Source organism: Kryptolebias marmoratus, linkage group LG15, assembly GCF_001649575.2.
Source record: "Kryptolebias marmoratus isolate JLee-2015 linkage group LG15, ASM164957v2, whole genome shotgun sequence".
Lineage (NCBI taxonomy): Eukaryota > Metazoa > Chordata > Actinopteri > Cyprinodontiformes > Rivulidae > Kryptolebias > Kryptolebias marmoratus.
Window position 1 is genome coordinate 22341969 of NC_051444.1, and position 20470 is coordinate 22362438.

A 20470-nucleotide genomic window follows, 5' to 3' on the forward strand; every position below is an offset into this window, starting at 1 on the left:
AATACTCAAAAAAAGCCAGCAGCTTTTGAAAATACTTTGACCATAATGTCATTTTTCTAATACTCTCACTGGTGTTCTTTTACATTTACATTGTTTTCCCCAATAAACACCTCTCTATGACCTTATTGCTTTGGTATAACTTCACACCTTTCATCATTTTGTAAAAGAGGAATCAGTGCTAAACTGGTCATATATAGGTACCAACAAATGTTTCTATATCAACTTTTAACATTTCAACACTCTGACTTTCTGCAGATTTGAACTTAAGAGTCCTTTGCTGTCGCACAATAAAAAATGACCATAAACAAACAAAAAAAAAAAAAATCAAAATCACGTGTACTTCTACAATTGACCCTGCTGAATTAAAGACAAAAACATAAGCAAACATTTTCCCTTTTTTTATTTCAGCATTATCAAGTTTTAATCAGCATACAAAACCATATCCAATACTACAAAATAGTCTTCTTTTTTACTTCATATGAAAAGGCATATTTAAAATAGTCTTCTGGTAACAAAATACTTCATTAAAATGGAGAAATGATTCATTAATACCTTTATGTTTGAAATTACAATAATGTTATCCTTGATCAGCACACAGACACCTTTAAAACACATTTATGGAAAGCTGAATTTCAAAAAAGCGTTAGACTGAGCTTCTAAAGGTGTTTTTGTTCTATGTACAATACAAATACAAACAACTATTGCTGCTTCAAATTGTGGTCTTTCTAAGTGAAACAGAAATATTCCTGTATTTGCTTTAGTCACGTGATTAGTCTGAGGCAATAATTCAAACATACACTTCCGCTCGGCCATGAATAACGACATACACGCTGCAGCAAAATGATAAATATGTACAGTAAATTATAATTTCCCTCATATGAACTGACAACAAAAGGAGGACACTGTGAAGTTTCCATACAGAACTTGTGCTCAGTTCGGCTGTTAACCCTTTCAGTACTCCTTCTGTTTTAATTATTGTACTGTGTGCTGTTTTACAGGCTCCTTCAAGTCACTGTTTTGTTTTGCTTTGTTTTATTTTTCAGCAAATGTCTGATTATTTCATACATACCAAAAACACAACACTAATATACCGAGGAACACGAAGCATTACTTTGCAGAGAAATAATTGCACAGTTATTTATAAGCAAACAGTTGCACATGCTGCTTACGCCTTCTGAAACCAGGACACTTCTGCCCATGAACTGACAGCTCGCTAAACCCTGAACCCTTAGTCGCTGTAGTTATGTGTGCTGCTTTCTCCCAATTTTGTGAAACACGTTTGAAATTACAAAACAAACTTTCCCGTTCTTCAACATTAGCTGCATTTTGGACTGAAAATGTTGAGCTTTTTCAATCATAAGAATCAAGTGTAGCTTCCTTAAACCATTTTAAAACTATCCAGGTATGCTGGCCCGCTCTTTTTGTAACCCTCCTACACTTATCATCAGATTTCCTTAAGCCTTGTGCAAAAGCTCGACGTGCCTGGGTTCTCTGATCTACAGCCGGTGTGTAACACTGTCCAGGTGAAGGGTTAAACAATCAGCCAATTCCAAGTCCTGCTGCTGCAGCCGGTATTCACCAGCTCATCCTGTTCATTGAGTTTTTCGTTAGTTTCAGTTTCTTGACCTCCCTGAGGACGTGGTCGGCCTTCTTCAGTTTCTCCAAGGCTTTAGCCAACAGATCCTCGGGCACGTCCTCCCCACGGCTCCCCCCCTGCGCCTTGCTCAGCAGCTCACTCGTTTTATCCATCTCCAGAGCCACTTCAGTCTCCAGTTTTGTGACGTGATCCTTTAGAGCTGGTGTGCTTTCAGCTTCCATCTGAGTACATTTTGTAGACTCTGACAGCAGGTCACAGATGGAGGCCGACTTGGGCTTGTTCAAGGGTTTGGGAGGTTTCTGAAAGGGGTGCGACCGCCGACAGGGGAAAACGTTTGGCCTAACCTGAGGCTCAGCTGATGGCCTTAAATTAACAGAGACCTGAATGTTGTCGCTGTCGTCAGAGGCGTCCAACACATCCAGACCGACGTTGCTTCCTCGGAGTGCAGCTGTGGAAGTTGCCAGCGTGTCTTCACATCCGGACCCTTCGCTCTCATCATCTGAGTGCTGACCACTGTCTACAGATTTTTCCTCTGCCTTCTTCTTCTCTCCAGACAAGTGACAGAGAAGGCCGAGGCTGTCGGAGAGGGGGTCATTACAAGAGACAACTACTGAGGGGACTTCACTGTCGGGGTGGGCCTCTGGTGCTTGAAGGGGTACAGTATCACTGGCAGTAGAGTCCCGTGCCTCATCGGGCTGAGTTACAGCAGAGGGGTCTTCTTTGTTCTGCGTGGCAGGTGCAACACTTTTCTCAGGCGTTTTCTTGGAGGTTAGAGGAGGGCTTGGGCTCTTTCTCTGTGGCGCTGCAGGTTCTTGCTGGTCGTTGTCAGATGTCTCTTCATCAGAAGCTCTTTCTTCGGCAGTAGCACTCTCAAGTTGATCGCCTTCAACAGGAGGAAGAGCTTTTTCACGACTCAGCTCCTCCGCCTCCTCGGTTTCCAGCGCTGGCTCTGTTGTTTCGTTCCCACTGTCCTCCTCTTTCTCCTTCTTCTCATCAGCTGTATCTTGAACCTGTTGCTCAAGCTCCGCTGCAGTTTTAGAGGGCTTTTTCTCTTTGGATGGAGGAGTGGGAGCTTGGGAATTTGGCGTGGATGGTAAGATTTCTGGGTGGTTGCCGAGAGAGCTGCTGGGGCTGGGTTTGTTGGGCGGGGTCGGAGGCGGCCCTGTCTTTTTCTTAACACTAGCTTTTTGATCCTCTGCAGCTTCTTCGGCAGGTGTTGCACAGGGTTTGACTTCTTTTGATGGAGGCATCGGTGGCTTCAGGACCTTAAAAATGAATAAATAAATAAATAATTCAAGCAGAGATACTTTCACAACCATTTCTGCACAGTTACACAGTATGCAAACCTTTTTCTCTGCACTATCGTCCTTATTGGGTTCATCCTCAGGTGCTGGCTTGGATTTAGCCTCTTTGGTAGGTGGCATAGGAGGTTTGATGGCCTTCTTCTGGGTAGTGGCCTCTGGTTCAGTCTGAGCATCCTCCTCAATAACCGTCAATAGAGGTTTCTCTTCTTTGGGCTTGTCAGTGTCATTGGTATTGGCACGATGGGTCCCATTAGGCATTACTGCGTCCTCAAGATCAAGATCCAAGCGCAGGACACCATCAGACGAAACATCCGCTACCTAGAGGGTAAAATAATCCACACCAGACAGTTATTTAATTTAAAATAGACACTGTGCACTTCTTCAGTAAAAGTTGTATACTAGAGGTTTTATATTGTCCTACTGAGAAAGAGACCAGCTTCACACAGCTGTACAATGATTAGTAGAACCAAATAATGTTATAAAAAATAGTGTTTTCAGACAGTGTAGGTGATAATGACTGACTAAATGTATGAGTGCACCCTTAAAGCCACTACAACCAAAACCATCTGGTGTTTCTGTTTTGAGTAAACTAAACTAACTAAACTGAGCATTATGCTGCAAGCAAGATATTAACTACCTTAAAATCCTTTTTTTTTTCACTTCATAAAGTAAAATAAAACAGTGTCTTCAGCTTTTTAATGGTGACTCATTTTAAAACGCTTAGCACAAGTTAAAAAAAGTACTGATGCAGGATGACAATAACCAGTACAGTTTGTCGAGTTTGCAGTACTCTCATGGAGTGGTTGACACCTACTGACTGTGTCGGAACCAAACAAACCACCTCCTACCAGTTCCCCATAAAGAGAGAGAAGACATGAACATTTATACCTAAAATCCTCACCCACTCGTTGTGGGAGTGGACCTATCTGGCTGATGTGTGAACCCACCTGCTGACATACAACATACGTACCTCTTTCATGTGGATCCTGGTTGGTGGCCGCCGGTTCCGGTTACCTTTGGGCCTTGTTCGAGTAACATGCTCTAAATTAATGCTTTCGTCGATCTTCACCTGTGGTGAACACGAAGAAATCTGAGCTCTAAAAACTGTGTATGTCATAGGTAAGCGACTGAAATGAAGAGGCTTTATGACTGATGTTTACCTCATCGAAGACTTTGTTTTTTGCTCGATTGATGCAGTCGCTGATGGCTTTAATCCAAGTCTCCTTCTCCTCAGCAGACTGAGTCTGAAACTTTACATCGTGGACCTGCCAGTGGAGGAAAACATTACGTCCTCTGCATTCTTTTCCACTCTTCTATCAGTCCTATGTATTTGAGTTGTGGCCCAACATCACTATTTAAGGAGCGCACTGCTGCTTCTGTGCTGCTCTCAAAATGTTTTTTGTTCGCTTCTATTCATGCCTCACAGGGCTGAGCGGGGTTACCCCGGAGAACACAGGAGGCAGCCAAGCAGCTCCTCACATCCCGCTCAGACCACCCTCTCCTCGTTCACCAGGAACACCATCAATAGACTAACAATTAGCAACAGATTCAGGATCTCACAGCTAAACCAATACAGAATTTTCAGGAAATGTTAATGATTGTATTCAAAATTATGATAGTTAATACTTTTACTTACTTTGTCAGTTCTAAAGTGGACACAAAAATAGTGAAAAAAAGATTTTTCCCTTCTAAAATAAGTGTAATATCTGGCTGGTTAGTAAAAAAGGAAATCAGATCATAACTGTCTGTATAAGTAAAGTAAAATTGCAAGTATTCATTATTCCAAACAGGGCAATCTGTGGGTATGGTTCAGTAACTTGTTCTAATGTTTCTGAAAAAAAATTTTCTGTTCATCTTTGTTGTATCAAACATGACCAAAATTATCATCTTCCAACACTTTTGAGCAATACATAATGCGACAGTAGCACCCAGTTCTGCTTCTTTTTCCCTCTGGGGCTAAAAACAACAAAAAAGTGAAATGTGTTGTCTTGTCAGGTCTGTCCCCAGTAAAACTCTCAAAGAGCAAGGCTGACAAAAATGCAGAACTTGAAAACTACGTGAAAATCTTTAGAACACTGTATTTTACAGACTGCACAAACCCGGGGGAAAGTTCAGAAAGTTTCTGTAGCAGAGAAATTACCAGCTGTTCAAAGGCACTGCCTGTCCCGGAAAGTCAATCTTAGATAGTTTTCATAATTTTTTTTTTTTTTTGGGGGGGAGGGGCATTCCTAAAGATTTGAGCCCAATTTGACAGAGGCTAAAATGTGAGGCGCAGCAGAGACAGAAAGCCAGCTCAAAGTGGTATAATATCCAGAATCTGTCCATATTGCATTATAATTGAACAGAATTACATGTTATAAACAATAAGAAATAAAGTTGGTGATGTGAAGTCAAATTAGCAGCTGAACAACCAAATCAGTGAGTTGCTCTGTGACTCTTCTTATAAACTCTGAAGGGTCTTTTGACATCACCAGCTGGTGTTTATACAGTCGATCCTACTTTAAACTGGGAGTCTTAACTTAAATCTGCAGCAGCCTTTATAAACACTAATCATGTGCTGGTAGTGGTAGTCAGCATTGTAAAGAGCGTTTATTAACTAAACTAATAATATTCAGACAAGCAGTCTGATCTTTGGTAAGAAACTGTCTCTATGGTGTTCTACAGAAATTTGGACTAAACCAGAGGATCAAAAATACACTGGAACAGACATTTATTCAAGACGTGACTCTGAGATGATTCACAGTCTCCAGGAAAACAAACTGGTTCTTATCAAATTAAAAAAACAGATAAGAAATGGCTTTGGCACCTGCCCTGGACTGGGACCACTTCAGTGGAAAAACCCTAAGATAGCTATGCATCTTGTGAGCAATGGAATTGGAGGTATTTTGACAGACTTTTTCTCCTTTATTATCCTCACAATCGCACACAATGAAACAAATATACCTGTGAAAGGCCGATACTGACCAGTAAGCTAGTGCTCAGAACTTGTATGTGTTCAGATCAAATAAACAGGCTAAAGTACATGCTCTGAACCCCTCTGCTGGATTTGCACTAGCATGTGAGAAATCGCACATCTCATTCAGGTTTTACAGACCACGGCAGCAGCATCTCCCGGCTCACCTTGTTTCCAGACTTGGGTGATCGTATCAGTATCAGCCGGTGCTTTTTCTTGAACGGGCTCTTTAATTCATGACATTTGTCATATTTTTCCAGGTCAAACCTTTCCAAGCAGTTCTGCAGGTCCTGCAACATAAAGTGCAACTGTGTTGACATTTTATCACCAGTTATAAACAAACTCCGAAGGAAAGCAAAACCAAGCAGGCTACAATAATAGCTCAGCTGAGCCTTCAGTGGTTTCACACAGAGATGATGATAACACATGGATTTGTTGTGTTGTACCTCATTTTCATACACCACCACCTCGGTCTTTTCCACGTGGATGTATCGGTCTTTGTAGCTTGCCAACAGTTTGCCGTGAGATTTCTTCAGCCAACCAGCCTTACTCAGGAACTTTGCCTTTTTTTGCTGGGCTGGGTCCTCTTTCGTACCCTGCAACGAAACAGGAAGTCACACTCATAATGCACCTCAGACTACTAACAAAGTGAAGATGGTTTTTTTTGTTTGTTTTTTTCTTTTTGGCTTGTGGTGTGGGTGCAAGAAAAAATTGAGATATTAGTTTGACAGTTATCTACAGTTACCTATTTTTCAGCACACAGAATCAATCAATAAAACCAGCACCTAAAAGAAATTTCATAACTCAAGCAAATCTAAACGTGCATTGCGGCTTTAAAGCTTAAAGACATTCAAGACTGCATCTATGTTACAACATAAATGCTGTTCATGGTTCCAAAAAGCTCTGGATTTATATAAATAACATACTGTTTTTGGTGGTAACAGGTCATATAGGCCCCCACAACTTACAGAAAGCATTTACAGTAGCCTTGATGTGATAAAACAAACAAAAAAAGGCGAGAGATAATATTTTTGCCCATGTCTGTACCTGTATGCGTTTAATGAAACTCCCAGAAACTAACCATTGAACGCACATCGAATCAACTGTTGGAGGCAACCACTTCCAAGATAGCTGCCACAGCTAATCAAGCTTAGCGAACACAAAAGTCAGACTCTTTGGTATGGTAGTAGCTGAGGTTCATTCCCAACTAATGCTAACAGAGCTCACAATATCACCGAAGGATGTGCATATTTTCAAAGTTAAACCGAAACAGCTGTAACACCGTCACTTCTCGGCAAAAGATGATCTTAGTTAAAAACTCTGGCATGAAAGGCAGCGGGCAATATGCGCTGCTTTTAATTTAATTTATGCTAGGCCTTTAATTGATCAAGCGATTGTCTAACTGTCCTAAATTAAAACAGGTATTCTTTGTACTTCTCAGCTCAGAGAGAAACATCACCACTAGAATACTCACAGACTTTAGGCAATTTTTTTTACTTCCTTCTTATAAATCGAAATTATGGTCAGATGTCTGATTTGACTGTGCGCTGTAAATTGGGTCAGTGGTGTTTGTCGACGGCGTCCGAGTATGACAGGCATGACAGCTGATACACGGATTAAACGGTTAAACAGTGTGCAAGGTCCACTCATTCTTCCCACCGCCTGCACGCACCAGTGAGTAATGGTGTGGGAATACTCTTACGTCAGGCTTTTCGGATGAGGCAGAAATATCGCTCTGACTGTGAAGGATCTGCGGCCAAACCTTTGTCAGCTCGGCTGAAACTGTAGAACGATGCCACCGACCTCGTCAAAGCACATTTCAATCAATCCAAGGGTTCACATACGGATGTAAACACATACTTGTGTAAAAACAGTTCCAGTTCGTGCTGATTAATTAAAGCAAGTTTAAAAAAATGTATTTTTTTTACTGTTTTGGAAAAACTGAGTTAAAGCAAATCTCAAAGCCATGTTTAGTAACAAATTAAAAAAAAAAAAAACGAAGTTCTGCTTACTTTGTCTAAAGCAGTGTGGTGTTTGACAACTTGACACCTACTTCACACAAGCAAAGGTTTTGGCAGTATGTACTTTTGCACATTATCTGCCTACTTGTTTTGTTCCATTACCAGTTCTCCACAGATGTGTGGTGAGGCGCAGCATGCCACCTCTGTGTTCAAAGCTACCTGACGGGACCTCAGAGGTCAAATTAAAGGGAACGACAGCAGCAGTGGCCTGCTACACCAAACACTAACTACTACTAATCAGTCCTTATATATCCCAAAGAAACAGGAACTGTGCACAAAAAAATCTAGATTAAAATGCAGAAAAAAATTATAACTGACTTGGTGAGATTTGTTGCTAAATCTTAAAGCCATAATAACTGTCAAAAAAATTGGATTTTTCAATGTTTTTGATTTGAATAGTTTGAATATGTGTATCATCTATGATAAGAAAAAAATACCCACTAAATACACATATTTCACTACCAGAAGCATAATTTGTAATAAATTAGCAAAATCAGCAGTCAGGTTTTGTTGCCAACATGTACGAGTTGTAAACAAGGTGAGGAATATTTGCTGTTTTCTAACACATTTTTCACAAAAACCCCAATGAGTTTGAGTTACATTAAGCAACCATTTAATGATGTAGAAATTGTGTTAGAAGCATAAAAATTCAAATGAAAAATAACATTTTGACAGTTGTCAGCTGTGTGTGAATGAGAGGGAGGCAGGTGGAGCAGTGAGGCTACAAGGAGCAGAGGTCACAAAGGTGCAGGACTTCAAGAACTTAGAGTCCACTGTCCAGGAAAACAGGGAGTGTGGTAAAGAGGTTAAATGGATGGACAAAAGTAGAAGGGATGGAGCAGGTGGAGAAAAGTTTCAGGAGTGATTTGGGACAAAAGGGTGGCAGCAAAGGTCAAAGGAAAGGTTTACAGACAGTGGTGAGAGCAGCTGTGTTGTATGGTTTGGAGACAGCGGGACGGACAAAAAGACAGGAGACAGAACAGGAAGTGTCAGAGCTGAAGATGTTGAGGTTCTCCTTGGGAGGGACATGGATGGACAGGATTAGGATTGAGGTCATCAGAGGTACAGCNTGGTTTGGACATGAGGAGAGGAGGGACAGTGGGGATATTGGTAGAAGGATGTTAGAGACAAAGAGGAGATATATGGATGCAGCTAGAGAGGACATAGAGGGAGTTGGAGTGAGGACAGAGGACACAGAAGACAGAGTTAGATGGAGGAGGATGACTCACTGTAAGTTTATATGGTAAGTATAAATATATGCTTACAGTAGAACAGAGCTAATGCAGGACAGTGAGCTGTATTCTAGACTACTGGTGATGACATTTTGGGGAAAAAAAGAGTCATCATTGCCCAACACCGAGAGGCGGTAACAAATTATGCAAGACTTTCAATAAAAGTTGTTTATAATTTATTGGAGTCAACTCTGTGTGTCTGTTAGCTAAATATGTCATGAACCACTGGATGGATTTTAATGAAACTCTCAGAAAGTAGTCATTAGATGTGTGTCTACATCTGATTAACTTTTAGTCAACCCAATTTGAGATGGTTGCCACAAATAACCAACATCAGCCAATAAAAAAAAAATCTCTACAGTACAGTCAGTTTTACAGGCTGAGCAAAACCCTGATGTGGTAGTAGCTGAGAATATTCACAGAATATACAGAGAATATGGGTATTACATAATTTTTCAAGGTTTGACCAAAAAGGCAATGACTTTGTCCTTGGAACTTAAAGTTATTATTAGAAACAGAAGTACTTTTTGGGTTACCACTGTGAGCCGAGTGTACCATGGCTGCTGACCTCTGTGCGATATCTGACAGATATAGACATGTAGAATCAGCTTCGTATGAAACCACACACTCCTTTTTCATGATGACTAAGAAACAAACGCAGGTGTCTGCAAGTTTGTGGGCTTTGTTTCTGCTGGAGGAACTTCCACAGACAGGATATCTTTTTTTTCTGTTTTGGTGTTGGGTGGGAGGTCATCTAACTGTTGTTTTTTTTTCACTTTCACTGTGACTGCAAGTCCATCTGGGCCTGGAAAACAGCAGTGCAGCTGCAACGAGAGGAACGCCAAGCAGGGGAGGGGAGACAGTCGGGGAGAGTGAGGGAGAAAGGCTTCTCCTGCAGGACCGTAGGAGAGTGCAGAAAAAAAGCAGGTCCAGGAAAGGCTCGGCGTGCCTCCCGTTGGGGCGGGCATGAAAACACAGGGGCGCTGGGTGAAACACGTCAGGACTAAACCCTTGAAACATAAAAGCAGTGAAACACTTCTGTTATTTGGGCCTCAGCTGGACACCACAGCGCTGCGCTGCAATACCAGATGACTGGTGTGGGAGGTATAAAATTGGACCCGTGCACAGGAAGTCAGCTCCGCTCTGAAACTCTAACCAGCCCACAGCTCCTTATGTAGAATATTAGCTGTATTGTCTGTGGCGTTGCGGTGAGCTTTAAAACAGATCAACTGCTACACGAAGTTCTGATATTTAAAAAACATGCAGGGGGAAAAAATAATGCAGTCATAGGAACAAAATGTGTTAAGCTAAGCTGAGCTTATCTTAGAGTATCGCAGAGGAGGCACACCTTAGCAGATGTGTTTTTTGACGAAATTTTAGGTCAAGGCACATCTGGCATTCATTGATTTTTTTCCAACTGACTTCCCTGGCTAGAGCTAACCACAAGCCTCATTGGAGCTCACACCTTTAGCCCTGTTAACCCCTTACAGGTCAAGCTGGAGCTCAAACAGTGTACTCTTGGCGGATGCTATTGTTTTGTCATTAGCCTACAGTAAAACTCAGGTTACTGGACAATTGACTAACGCCTCAAGTTGACAAAAGTTGCTCAAAAAGTCTACAAAGAAGATAAAAATCAACTTAGGGAATCATTTTTAAAAAAACACGTAGGGTTTTCATTTTGAATTTCTGGCTACAAACTGTTCAAAGTCTGAGGATTTGAGGGCAAGGAAGTCAAATTAAACAACGGTTTCATAAACTTCAGTTTTATAATGATTATTATGCTTCATCTGAATCAACCCAGTTGAATTAGATTAAAATAAAAACTCAACCAAGCTAAATAGGAATAAACTAGTCTTCATATAACTAGATTTGAATTTGAATGGCACGCCATGATTTATTGGAAAATCTTGGAGAACGTTGTTTTGTTTGTTTGTTTTTCTCATGAACCAGAACCACTGAAAGGATTTTAATGAAACTCTCAGAAAGTAATGACTGGATGTACATCTACAACCCATTAACCTTTTGATTCAAGATGCTCGCCACAGCTGAGCAACTTCAGAAAACACAAAAATGGTTCTAATTTTACAGATATAGATCTTAAGCTCGGTGTGGTAGTAGATGAGAGTCATTCACAACACATACTCTGAGTGCTAACATATCTTGTGAGATCTTGCGAAAATAAGATTATCTTAATTTGGCATAAAAGGTGGCACATTCTTTTAAAGGAACTCTAGACCTTTAGTTTTTCAGGTTATTTAGCGGTATGTAAATAAACTGAAATGAACTAAACTGGACTGAATTAAATTGAGAAATTGTTAACTTTGTTGTCAGGATCGACTTCCTCTTTTGTTCATCCGGAGCCAGTATTGTCACAATCAAATGTTTGGCCCTAAATACCAAGGAGTCAACACAAATCTGCAGAGCTAAACAAACAGACATGCAAACTTATTCAAAGCAGGAATATGTGCCTCCATAAGGTCACTGATCCACTGACAGCCTAATATGTTCAAAATTAAAGCAAATCTCAATGCAGTGCAATATGTTCCACCCATTAGCTTTTTTAGGATCTATTGTAGATTTACTACAGCCTCTGTACTTATTGCCACTCAGGTTTGATCTTCCTACATGGTCACGTTTTTTTTTAAGTCTCCATCAATGTCACATGAGGATGCTGGCATCACAAACTGTCAACAACGTTGTCTTCGCCACAAAACACCTTATAAGGTTAGAGGAGGACAGAAGAACCTATAAGGCTGTGGATTTTCACGCAACAGAATACTGATCCAAAATTAGACTTCTTTAACATGTTCCACACACTTTTTACTTTACTTTCTTCACATTACGTACACGCTGCCTCCGACAAGCAGCAAACTATATATGCTTTGCCTACGCATTGTAATTTATTCATATTGGACATTGTCACATGTTGAAGCATATATTCTTTTGACAGTTCAACAGTGTTCCAGTGAGCAAGTTCTCAGTCATCCAGGACATGGTAAATGAGTTGGTTTTGTTTTTTAACCCTTTTTTGGGTTCCAATGTGACACCTTATCAAGTCAGGTATGGATCACAGCTTTATAAATTCTCACTGACGCACTCCTGACACTGAAACCTTTCTGCTAAAAAAAATAAATAAAAACGCTTCTGCTTTAAATATCAGTCTACAGACCACAGAAGCGCTCTAGTATCTATTAACAGGAAAAGGCTGCTGAAGTAACTGTGAATGATGTCTAACCATCGCTCTTTTTTTGCTACTCTTCTTTTGATCACATATACAGCACCTGTGAAAAGGTCTTCACTTTTGTTAAGCAATTTGTGAATCGTTTGGGCATAAAAAAAACCTTAAATTGAAGGAATAAACNGGGGGGGGGGTTGTGTTTGTTTCTGGACACATAAATTAAATTAAAAGAAATATTTAGATATCAGATATCATTAAATACATGATGAACTGAAGGATGATTCATCTTTCAGGTCCTGTGTCAGGCCTTTCTCAAAGACCTGACCATGAGATACTGTTTGCTCTAGATTGTTTATTTATGCCCAACACTTCTGCTTTTGTCTGCTACAGTCCACTTTTTGTATTTTTTGTAACAATACACTGTCATAGGTATCAGTTGTATTGTTTAGTGTGGCAACAACCTGAAAATGAGTGCAGAAAGAGCAGCTAATTGCAAAAAAAGAAAAAAAAAACCCATTGAAGGGCCTTCACAAAGTGCGCAGAACAATTGATCGAGACAAATTTCAAATATTCCAAGTAGTTCTGGTTCCTTGGAAGCGAAGTACAGATGAACTAAAGGCCTTGCATTCCTTGAAGGAATGTCTCTTTTCAGCTGCCTCTCTTGAGTTTTTAGACTAAGATCCTCTCATGTTGAGAAATGACAGAGTTGGTCAAACCTTAAACATAAGGAAATGAGAAATCTTGCGTGATATCACAAGATGTTACGCTCAGAGTGGGTGGTTACAATGACTCAACAACCACATCAGATTTCAGCCTAATGTGTGTACCACTGACTGAGTTACAGTCTTTTTTGTGTTGGCTAATGTTTATTAGCTGTGGTGGCCATCTTAATGTGGATTGACTCCAAGCATTATTCAGTTGTAGGTGTACATCCAGTCATTACTATCTGAAAGGTTTACTCAAATCAGTGGTTCGTGAGATATTTTGCTAACCCACAAATAGGGTTGACTCCAATGGTTAATACACAATCAGTAGCACTCGGAGTATGTGCTGTAAATCACAGCTATCACCATACTAAATTTTAGCTGTCAAACTGAGTGAATTCTAGCCATTTTTGTGCTTTCTGAGGGGAGTTGGCTGTGGCGGTCGAATTGAAATGGGTTGGCTCCAAAACATAATCCCTTGTAATGGTGCATCCAATGAATATATCCTCAAAGTTTCGTTACCATCTGACCTGCAAATCATGATATATTTTTCTAACAGACAGAGAGAGGAGACTCCAAATAGGTAATGGCAAAATCTTAAACTAAGATCTTGAGCGAGCTGTTGGCGCTCAGAATATATGTTGTGCATCAGTCCCAGCGACTACCACACCCAATTTTAGGTTTAATTCTTTAGGTTTTATTTGATTTTGTCTTGTGCTTCATATTTATATTTCAGTAAGAAACAGACAGATACACACACAAACAAAAACATTATTGTCCATCTTTGTCTTTCAGCAGTGGGGTCTGGTTAAACTTGTACAGTACTGGATTCAACAATAAAGGAAACTATCTTTCTATTATTAATTCAGACTAAAAAAACAAACTCTCTTTTGTCATACTGAGCAATATTTTCCCCTCCCCTGCCACCACTTTTACCCTGTGTAAATGAACCAAACAGCTCTTCTCATTGGTTGGTTGGTTGATGCTGAGGTAGTAGCACTGGTCACAGACCAGTTACTCAACAAATGAAATCTATTTTTGCGACGCCGTCTCAACCATGTGAGAACCTTTATGCAGACATGACAAATTAGCACCCGCGTTTGTTCATTTCCACCGTGCGGCCTTTCACCCGACAGCGCACAAAAACCTTTTCGCTCCGAAGCAAATCAGCTACTCTGACGCTCTATTAACGGGACACATCGCAGCCACAACTCCAGCCTTGTTTCACTGTGTGACAAAGAGAGAAAACCGACCAAACAGAGGGTAGGATGGGAAGATGTGAAAGGCTGGCATGCAGCAGAGTGCGTCGTGATTACAGCAATAATATGCTAAAGAGTGTATGACATCAGCAAATGACATCTGGTGCATTTTTTTTATTATAGACCGTAGCTGCATTTTACTGGAAACATTTGGCAACAGTAAAAGTAGGGGCCTTTAACCTTTTACTGACATACTCATCCCCACACTAATCGCCTCTGAAACTTCCTCCTTTAGCCAAACCCCCTCGTCATCATGTTACTTGGGCTAACACTGATTTGGTATTAGAGATAGACAAACTTCCTCAAACGACACATCCTTTTCTGCCAAATGTAAGCAAATAAAAAAATAAACAGAACAAAACCAATATTGTTCCAAAGAAATCGACGAATAATACAAATACTGTAAATCTGCAACTTTTATCTGACTGAATTTTATAGTCCAGGTCCCAATTTCTGACTGAAACAACGCATTCCTGTATTCACGTGAGCAGAAGGTGGGGAAATGCTGCGTTCGGCATGTTGCTCATGTACACTGATACCTAACTTAACAGGGTCAAACAGTCAAAGTCCTGACATTTCTGTGACGGAAGTCTGGACTACTTCTGGTTTTCTATCCTCAGTCTAAACCTCTAACTCCAGCTCATTTAATAACAACTTTAAATGTTTTCCTTGGCCCAGCTATGCAAATTAAAGACCTGGCCTTCCTTGAAGGAATGCATATCACCCACCACCTTTCATGCCAGAGTTTTAACTAAGATTATCTTCCACTGATAAATAGTTGGGTTACAGTTGCTTTGGTCCAATCCTAAAAAAGTTATGTTACGCCTGGTCCAGCAATATTGCAAGATCTCACACGATTTGTGAGCACTATCACATCAAACTGTAGATGAAAAGCTGTAAAATTCACTGGGTTATAGACAGTTATATGTTTTATAAAGTCAGTTGGCTGTGGCGGCCATCTTGCATTGGGGTAACTTAAAAAGTTAATCAGTTGTAGATGCAGTTGTATAGATTATTTTCGGTAAACTCCAGTCACTCATGAGCTACAGACAGAGTTGACTCCAATAGTTAAAGGCAAAGATCTAACGCAATCAGTTTGGGCTCAGAGTTTGTTCTGGAGGCGACTCTCAGCTACTACCACACCAAATTTTAGCTCAGTATCCATAAACCTGACAGAGATATAGCCATTTTTGCATTTGCGAATATCGATAAGCTGTGGAAACCATCTTGAAACAAACTCCAAAAGATAATCTGTTGTGGTAATACAGCCAATAAGTACTTTCTGAGAGTTTCATTAAAATCCATGCAGTGGCTTGTGAGGTTTAGCTAACACACACACACACACACACACATGGGCACAAACATTATCACCCACCATTTGCTTTTCGGTGGTGGGTGATAATGATACTCTCACTGCAGCTGTCAGTCAGCTAGCCCAGCTGTTGATGTTGTCTTTACAACAAACGTCAATACATTTTTAGGTAAAACTGCACAAACAGAATTAAATTGAAGTGTGTTTCTTTGGCTATCTACTTGCTAACATAGTCTAGCCATTTAATGAACAAAAACTTCTATTTTTTTTTCTTCCACTTTTCAATAGCCCCTTCCTTGTGCTGTAAACAGAAACTTTCAAAACAGCATCCAGGAAAACCTTTCGCTCATCTATTTTGAACAGATTGAGCACTCTGTGTTCCTACAAGAAGACAGTGCATTCAGAACGAGAAGGCTTTTGTACTTTCCCAGAAGCTGTCAACTGTGCTCCAGCAAGATGATGTACACACACACATACACACACACACACACTTCCATTGTGCACCACAGGCCGTGATTGCGTGGCAATCATGAGAGAGGGTTAATTGTTTTCTGGCCGGCGCATAATGTGGCAGTCTGTTTCCCCTCGGCTGAACGGGTCAAAGCAGACACGTCACATACTGCACTCGAGGTCAGCGCAATGGAGATAAAGGGGATGACTCACACAGATGAGACAAAGGACCATCGTGCAAAGGGTCGCGGAGGGGTTTCGGGTAAATGATAGAGGAAAACAAGGAAAGCTGAGAGGAAGAAAGTGGGAGATTAAACATTCGAAATAAAGAGACCAATGAAAGACGACCGGCAAAGCTCACAGAACACAGGATATTTCTTAATATCCAAACTTTAAATACCTGTGTCAAAGTGAAAAAAATATATAACAGCATCCAAAGGTATTTTTAGAACACAAAGCAGGCTTTTGTCTTAAATTAAAAGTTGAATGACAGTAATAGGAGTTTTGTTAAACAAACGCACAAAATGAAAGAACAGTCCAAAAAGTAAAAGCATGAAATTGACATTTTACAAGCAGGTATTCACGGACTGGTTCCTTTTCAGGCAGTTTCAGTTCAGGCACTTCGGGAAACCCCAGTCCAACTGGACCCCAGGTTTCACATCACAAAACTGACCACTTCACATACCTAGCAAGATTTACTAGGAAACGAGTCAAGCGATATCGTTTTCTTTGTTTTTTTTTAATGATTTTCCTCATTTCTAGTTATCACGAGAAACCCTCTCTTTTAAATCACAATAAATAAAAAATAGCCTGTTATCTCAAGACAACAAGCTGTTATTTCTAAATAAACAGATGAACAACTTGTCTCAAATAACAATGAATCTGCAATCGCATCTATTCTCGGCATCCGTGCACAGTTACACACTCAGTTTTATGGATTTCATTCAAATAATTAGTGGCACAGTACTGCTGAACGCAAAAGCATGCAAATGAAAAAGATAGTCCCCTTTCACAACCTGTGACGATATGTTTACAGGCGTGTTGTTCAAAAAACACAGATTCTGGGAAATTGTCTGCAAATCTGTAATTTCACAATTGCAGGTCTTAACTGAACTTAAATTCTGCACAAACAAAAAAAAGTTAAATCTATCCTCTTTGCATTCTAAAGTTGTACTTATAAAGACTAAATTAAATCAATTTCTAATCCTCACCACATCCTGAAATTGATAAATTCTACCTCAGATAGGCAACTCATGAGCACTTCCTCTGTGTTTTTATTGCGTTTATTTAACGCTCAGCTCTCCGAAGGGCCCATCACGGATCTCCAGTCAGCTTGAGGTCCAGACATTAACCATACCGCCATTCTTTTCATTTTTTTACCCATTCCGTTGTAGATTTGCTGCTGCGTTTGGGACCATCGTCCTGTTCTGTGACCCAGTGTGGTCCAAGCTCCTAGCTGTCGAACAAACAGCCTCACGTTTAACTCTAAAATACTTTCATGTGGTCGACTCAGTGACTGCAAGGTGCCCAGCTAAGCCCAAATCATGACCCCTCCACAACTGTGCTTGACAGCTGGTACGAAACGTTTGTGCTGATTGGTTTCCTTCAAACCTGCTGGTGTGAAGGTACAGTCAAACATTTCTACTTTGATCTTGTATTTTCAAAAAGTCAGTTTTCCAGAAAGTCTTGTTTCTCAGACGTAATTTTGCAAACCTATGCGGTTCTCCAATGTTCCAGTTAGAAAGACGAGGCTTCTCCATTCGAAAAAAAAAACACAACCTACTTATTCACTCCAACCGTCTGACCGTGAATGTCACCGTCTCACGTGCAAACTCAACTTTTGTAAACTTAGAAATGCAGCTTTCAGGTTTCTTGTTTGTCTTGTTTTTGTTTAACAAAGGTTTCTCAGAGCGTCCCACAGTCTAATCTCAGGGGAAACCCATGGTGAATCAACTCACATATTGTTAGGCAGCAACAACTGCTTCTCTAATATCACTGCTGGCGTGTTTCCTTCACACAATAAACGATCCGGAGCAACAAACTAAGCATTTTAGAGGTGCTGGCCGCTCCTTAACCGCCTACTTTCTGTGAAAGCAGTAAGACTGGAGCAAGGTTTCTCACAAAACCACTTCTACTTTTTGATTTAGTTTAATAAATATGACGTAGTTGGTGTGTCAAGCATTGTTCAAATGCAACTGTATATACCTACTTTTGAGATCTGATATGAAGTGCGTTATATAATGTGTCATGAAACCCTAAAAATGAAAAAAAGGGTGGTTACTTTTCACTGTTACACTATATCCTTGACTTGACACCACAATTTCGAGTCTGCTCAAGTCAGAGTTTAAAGCGTCCTGCCGTGTTCACACCTCGTGCAAACATAAACTGATCTGTGATGAAGTCTGTTGTAATAAAAATGAATTTTGTGGGGCTGCGCTGCGACAAACGAGCTACAACGTTTGCAAAGTCGTGGGATTCTGGAAACGTACACAGCTTCTAAAAGACGGAGAAATGTGCGAGTGTCAAATCTAATGTCTAGTTTTATCTGTGCGACACTCAAAGGGCGTGGCGCTGCACTCGAGAAAGCGCATGGAGCAAGTTCCCTGCACACAGCATAATGTGCATCCGCTGAACTTCCCCTTTCTAGTAAAGCTGCTTCCTCAATGTGTCAGGTTGTTGTGGTGTGCAGCTCAATAGTTTTGTTAGAAAATTCTCAAACTTTTTAGTAAATGCTCTTAATTGAGCTTCAGTTAAATGTAACAGTGCTAAGTTCTGTTATGTGTTTCCTCAGACACACAACTATTGCTGAGAAATACTACAAATCATAGTTTTGTTTGTTCTTCTTGGACTAACTACCTCTATTAGGCGTTCGTTAAACCGTTACAGACATCTCAGCCTGCAATTATAGAATTTGAGAAGGTGCAATTCTAAAAGCACATTGGGTTAGCAAAATATCAACTCATGAGATGAGTTCCTGTCTCATGTGTTCAAGCAGCACTTCCCTCCAGCTCCCCTGCCAAAAACTTTTAACACTGTACGTGTTAAGCCCAGCACTTGATGTGGTAATGCAATTCACATAAGTGTGCAATGGGTGTAGTAATCATGCCGAATGAAGCACAACACCCCACGGACTAAGAAAGTGTCGTGCATTTGTTTTTAACCCTTTGCAGTTTGCATCCACGCAACGCTTTCGTTAGAAGGGGAGGGTTTTTCAACGGAGTTCCGCAGCTCCGTCCCGGGGTATTCTCTGGAATCTGCCCCGACAAGTTGAAGCAACAGACTTGACAGGTGGGCAGGTGCTTTTCGTGCCAAACCATATTAGCTGTGGCAGACGTGGAGTGCTGCTCTAAAAGAATAACTTCTTGTTAAACTTATATAACTTTTTTATTCACACTGACACCACTTCTGCGGGCCCTCGGTCTGCTGTTAAAACTTGGTCGCGCCCCTGTTTTTTTTCCACTCTCGCGGTGTATAACATCACAAAATATATTATTTCAAAAGTGTCCAAACAAACCGTTACACCTTAAAGGTGAACCATAGTATCTCTAAAAGTCTTAAACAAATAATAGACATTTAGACTGAGTACTCACATCTTCCATTATAAAGGAGCAGGGTCCGTTATGTGGCTGAGAATTAGCTGAAAATCGTACGACGTCGCTTTTTTCTCTCTCGTTTTCTTTTTTAAAAAATATAATTCTCCTCCTCGCCCGAATCGCTTTACTTGTCGACGAGCAGCGGACTCATTTCCAGCAGCGGACGCAGTAAAATGTTGAAAACAAGGAACTGTGCAGTTTATGACAAGGGTCGCATCGTTTTCCTCTTTTTTTTTTTTTTTTTGCCTCGGAGGAGGAGGAGGAGGAGGACACACACTCACAGAAAAAGAAAGAAGAAGAAGAAGAAAAAAAGTTCGAAGAAAAAAGTTTTTGGTTTCCGGTTTAAGTCCTTTTTTTACACCAGTGCATTAACAGTTGTGTCGAGGAGGAGGAGGAGGAAGGAGGAAGTCTCTGCCCTGCCGTGCCCGGCTCTTCGTGCCCGGTTATGGCGCACTTTTTTGGGGCAGAGTTTGCTCGCCAGGGTCGGCCTTTGCTCGGTGGCTCAGATACAGAAAACACCTTCAGGCGCAGCATCCTCTGAGAGCCACACATACATATTTCACTGTTTGTAAAATAAAGCAGGTTTTTCTTTTTCTTTTTTTTCCCAGCACAGCTTTACACACTGTTCCATATCTTATTTGCTTTTAATCGACGCATTTTGACAGATTTACTCCAGGGCTGCTGTGGTCTCTGATTTATCTGAACTTCCTGGTAGGTGTGGCCGCCATGAAAATCATAAACACTAATACTTAACAGATGGGTTAAAGGCCACCAGATGAGAGGGTTTTTTTCATATCAGGAAATAATAATAACAAATCTGACCCAGGTCTTAAAACAACAACGTGACTTTCTTTATGTAACTATTGT

General features: G+C 40.6%; 1 protein-coding gene across 1 annotated transcript; it reads right to left on the bottom strand.

Annotated features, from left to right (window-relative positions):
* Window positions 1-382: 382 nt before the first annotated feature.
* plekho2 (pleckstrin homology domain containing, family O member 2) lies at window positions 383-19851 on the bottom strand. Its single transcript, XM_017419539.3, has 7 exons — window positions 19601-19851; window positions 6301-6450; window positions 6022-6144; window positions 4062-4166; window positions 3872-3970; window positions 2944-3219; window positions 383-2862 (listed from the first exon to the last, which is right to left on the bottom strand). Exons 1-7 carry the CDS (start codon window positions 19607-19609, stop codon window positions 1576-1578), a joined length of 2049 nt encoding a protein of 682 aa, XP_017275028.1. The 5' UTR covers window positions 19610-19851; the 3' UTR covers window positions 383-1575.
* Between the last annotated feature and the right edge of the window lie 619 nt (window positions 19852-20470).

Bases quoted from the DNA above. Each gene is read 5' to 3' on its own strand.
- plekho2 (XM_017419539.3), bottom strand. The intron at 6,145-6,300 runs GTACAACACAAC...TTTATGTTGCAG, and splicing joins TGGTGGTGTATGAAAATGAG to GACCTGCAGAACTGCTTGGA. The intron at 3,220-3,871 runs GTACGTATGTTG...TTTACCCTCTAG, and splicing joins CCAGGATCCACATGAAAGAG to GTAGCGGATGTTTCGTCTGA.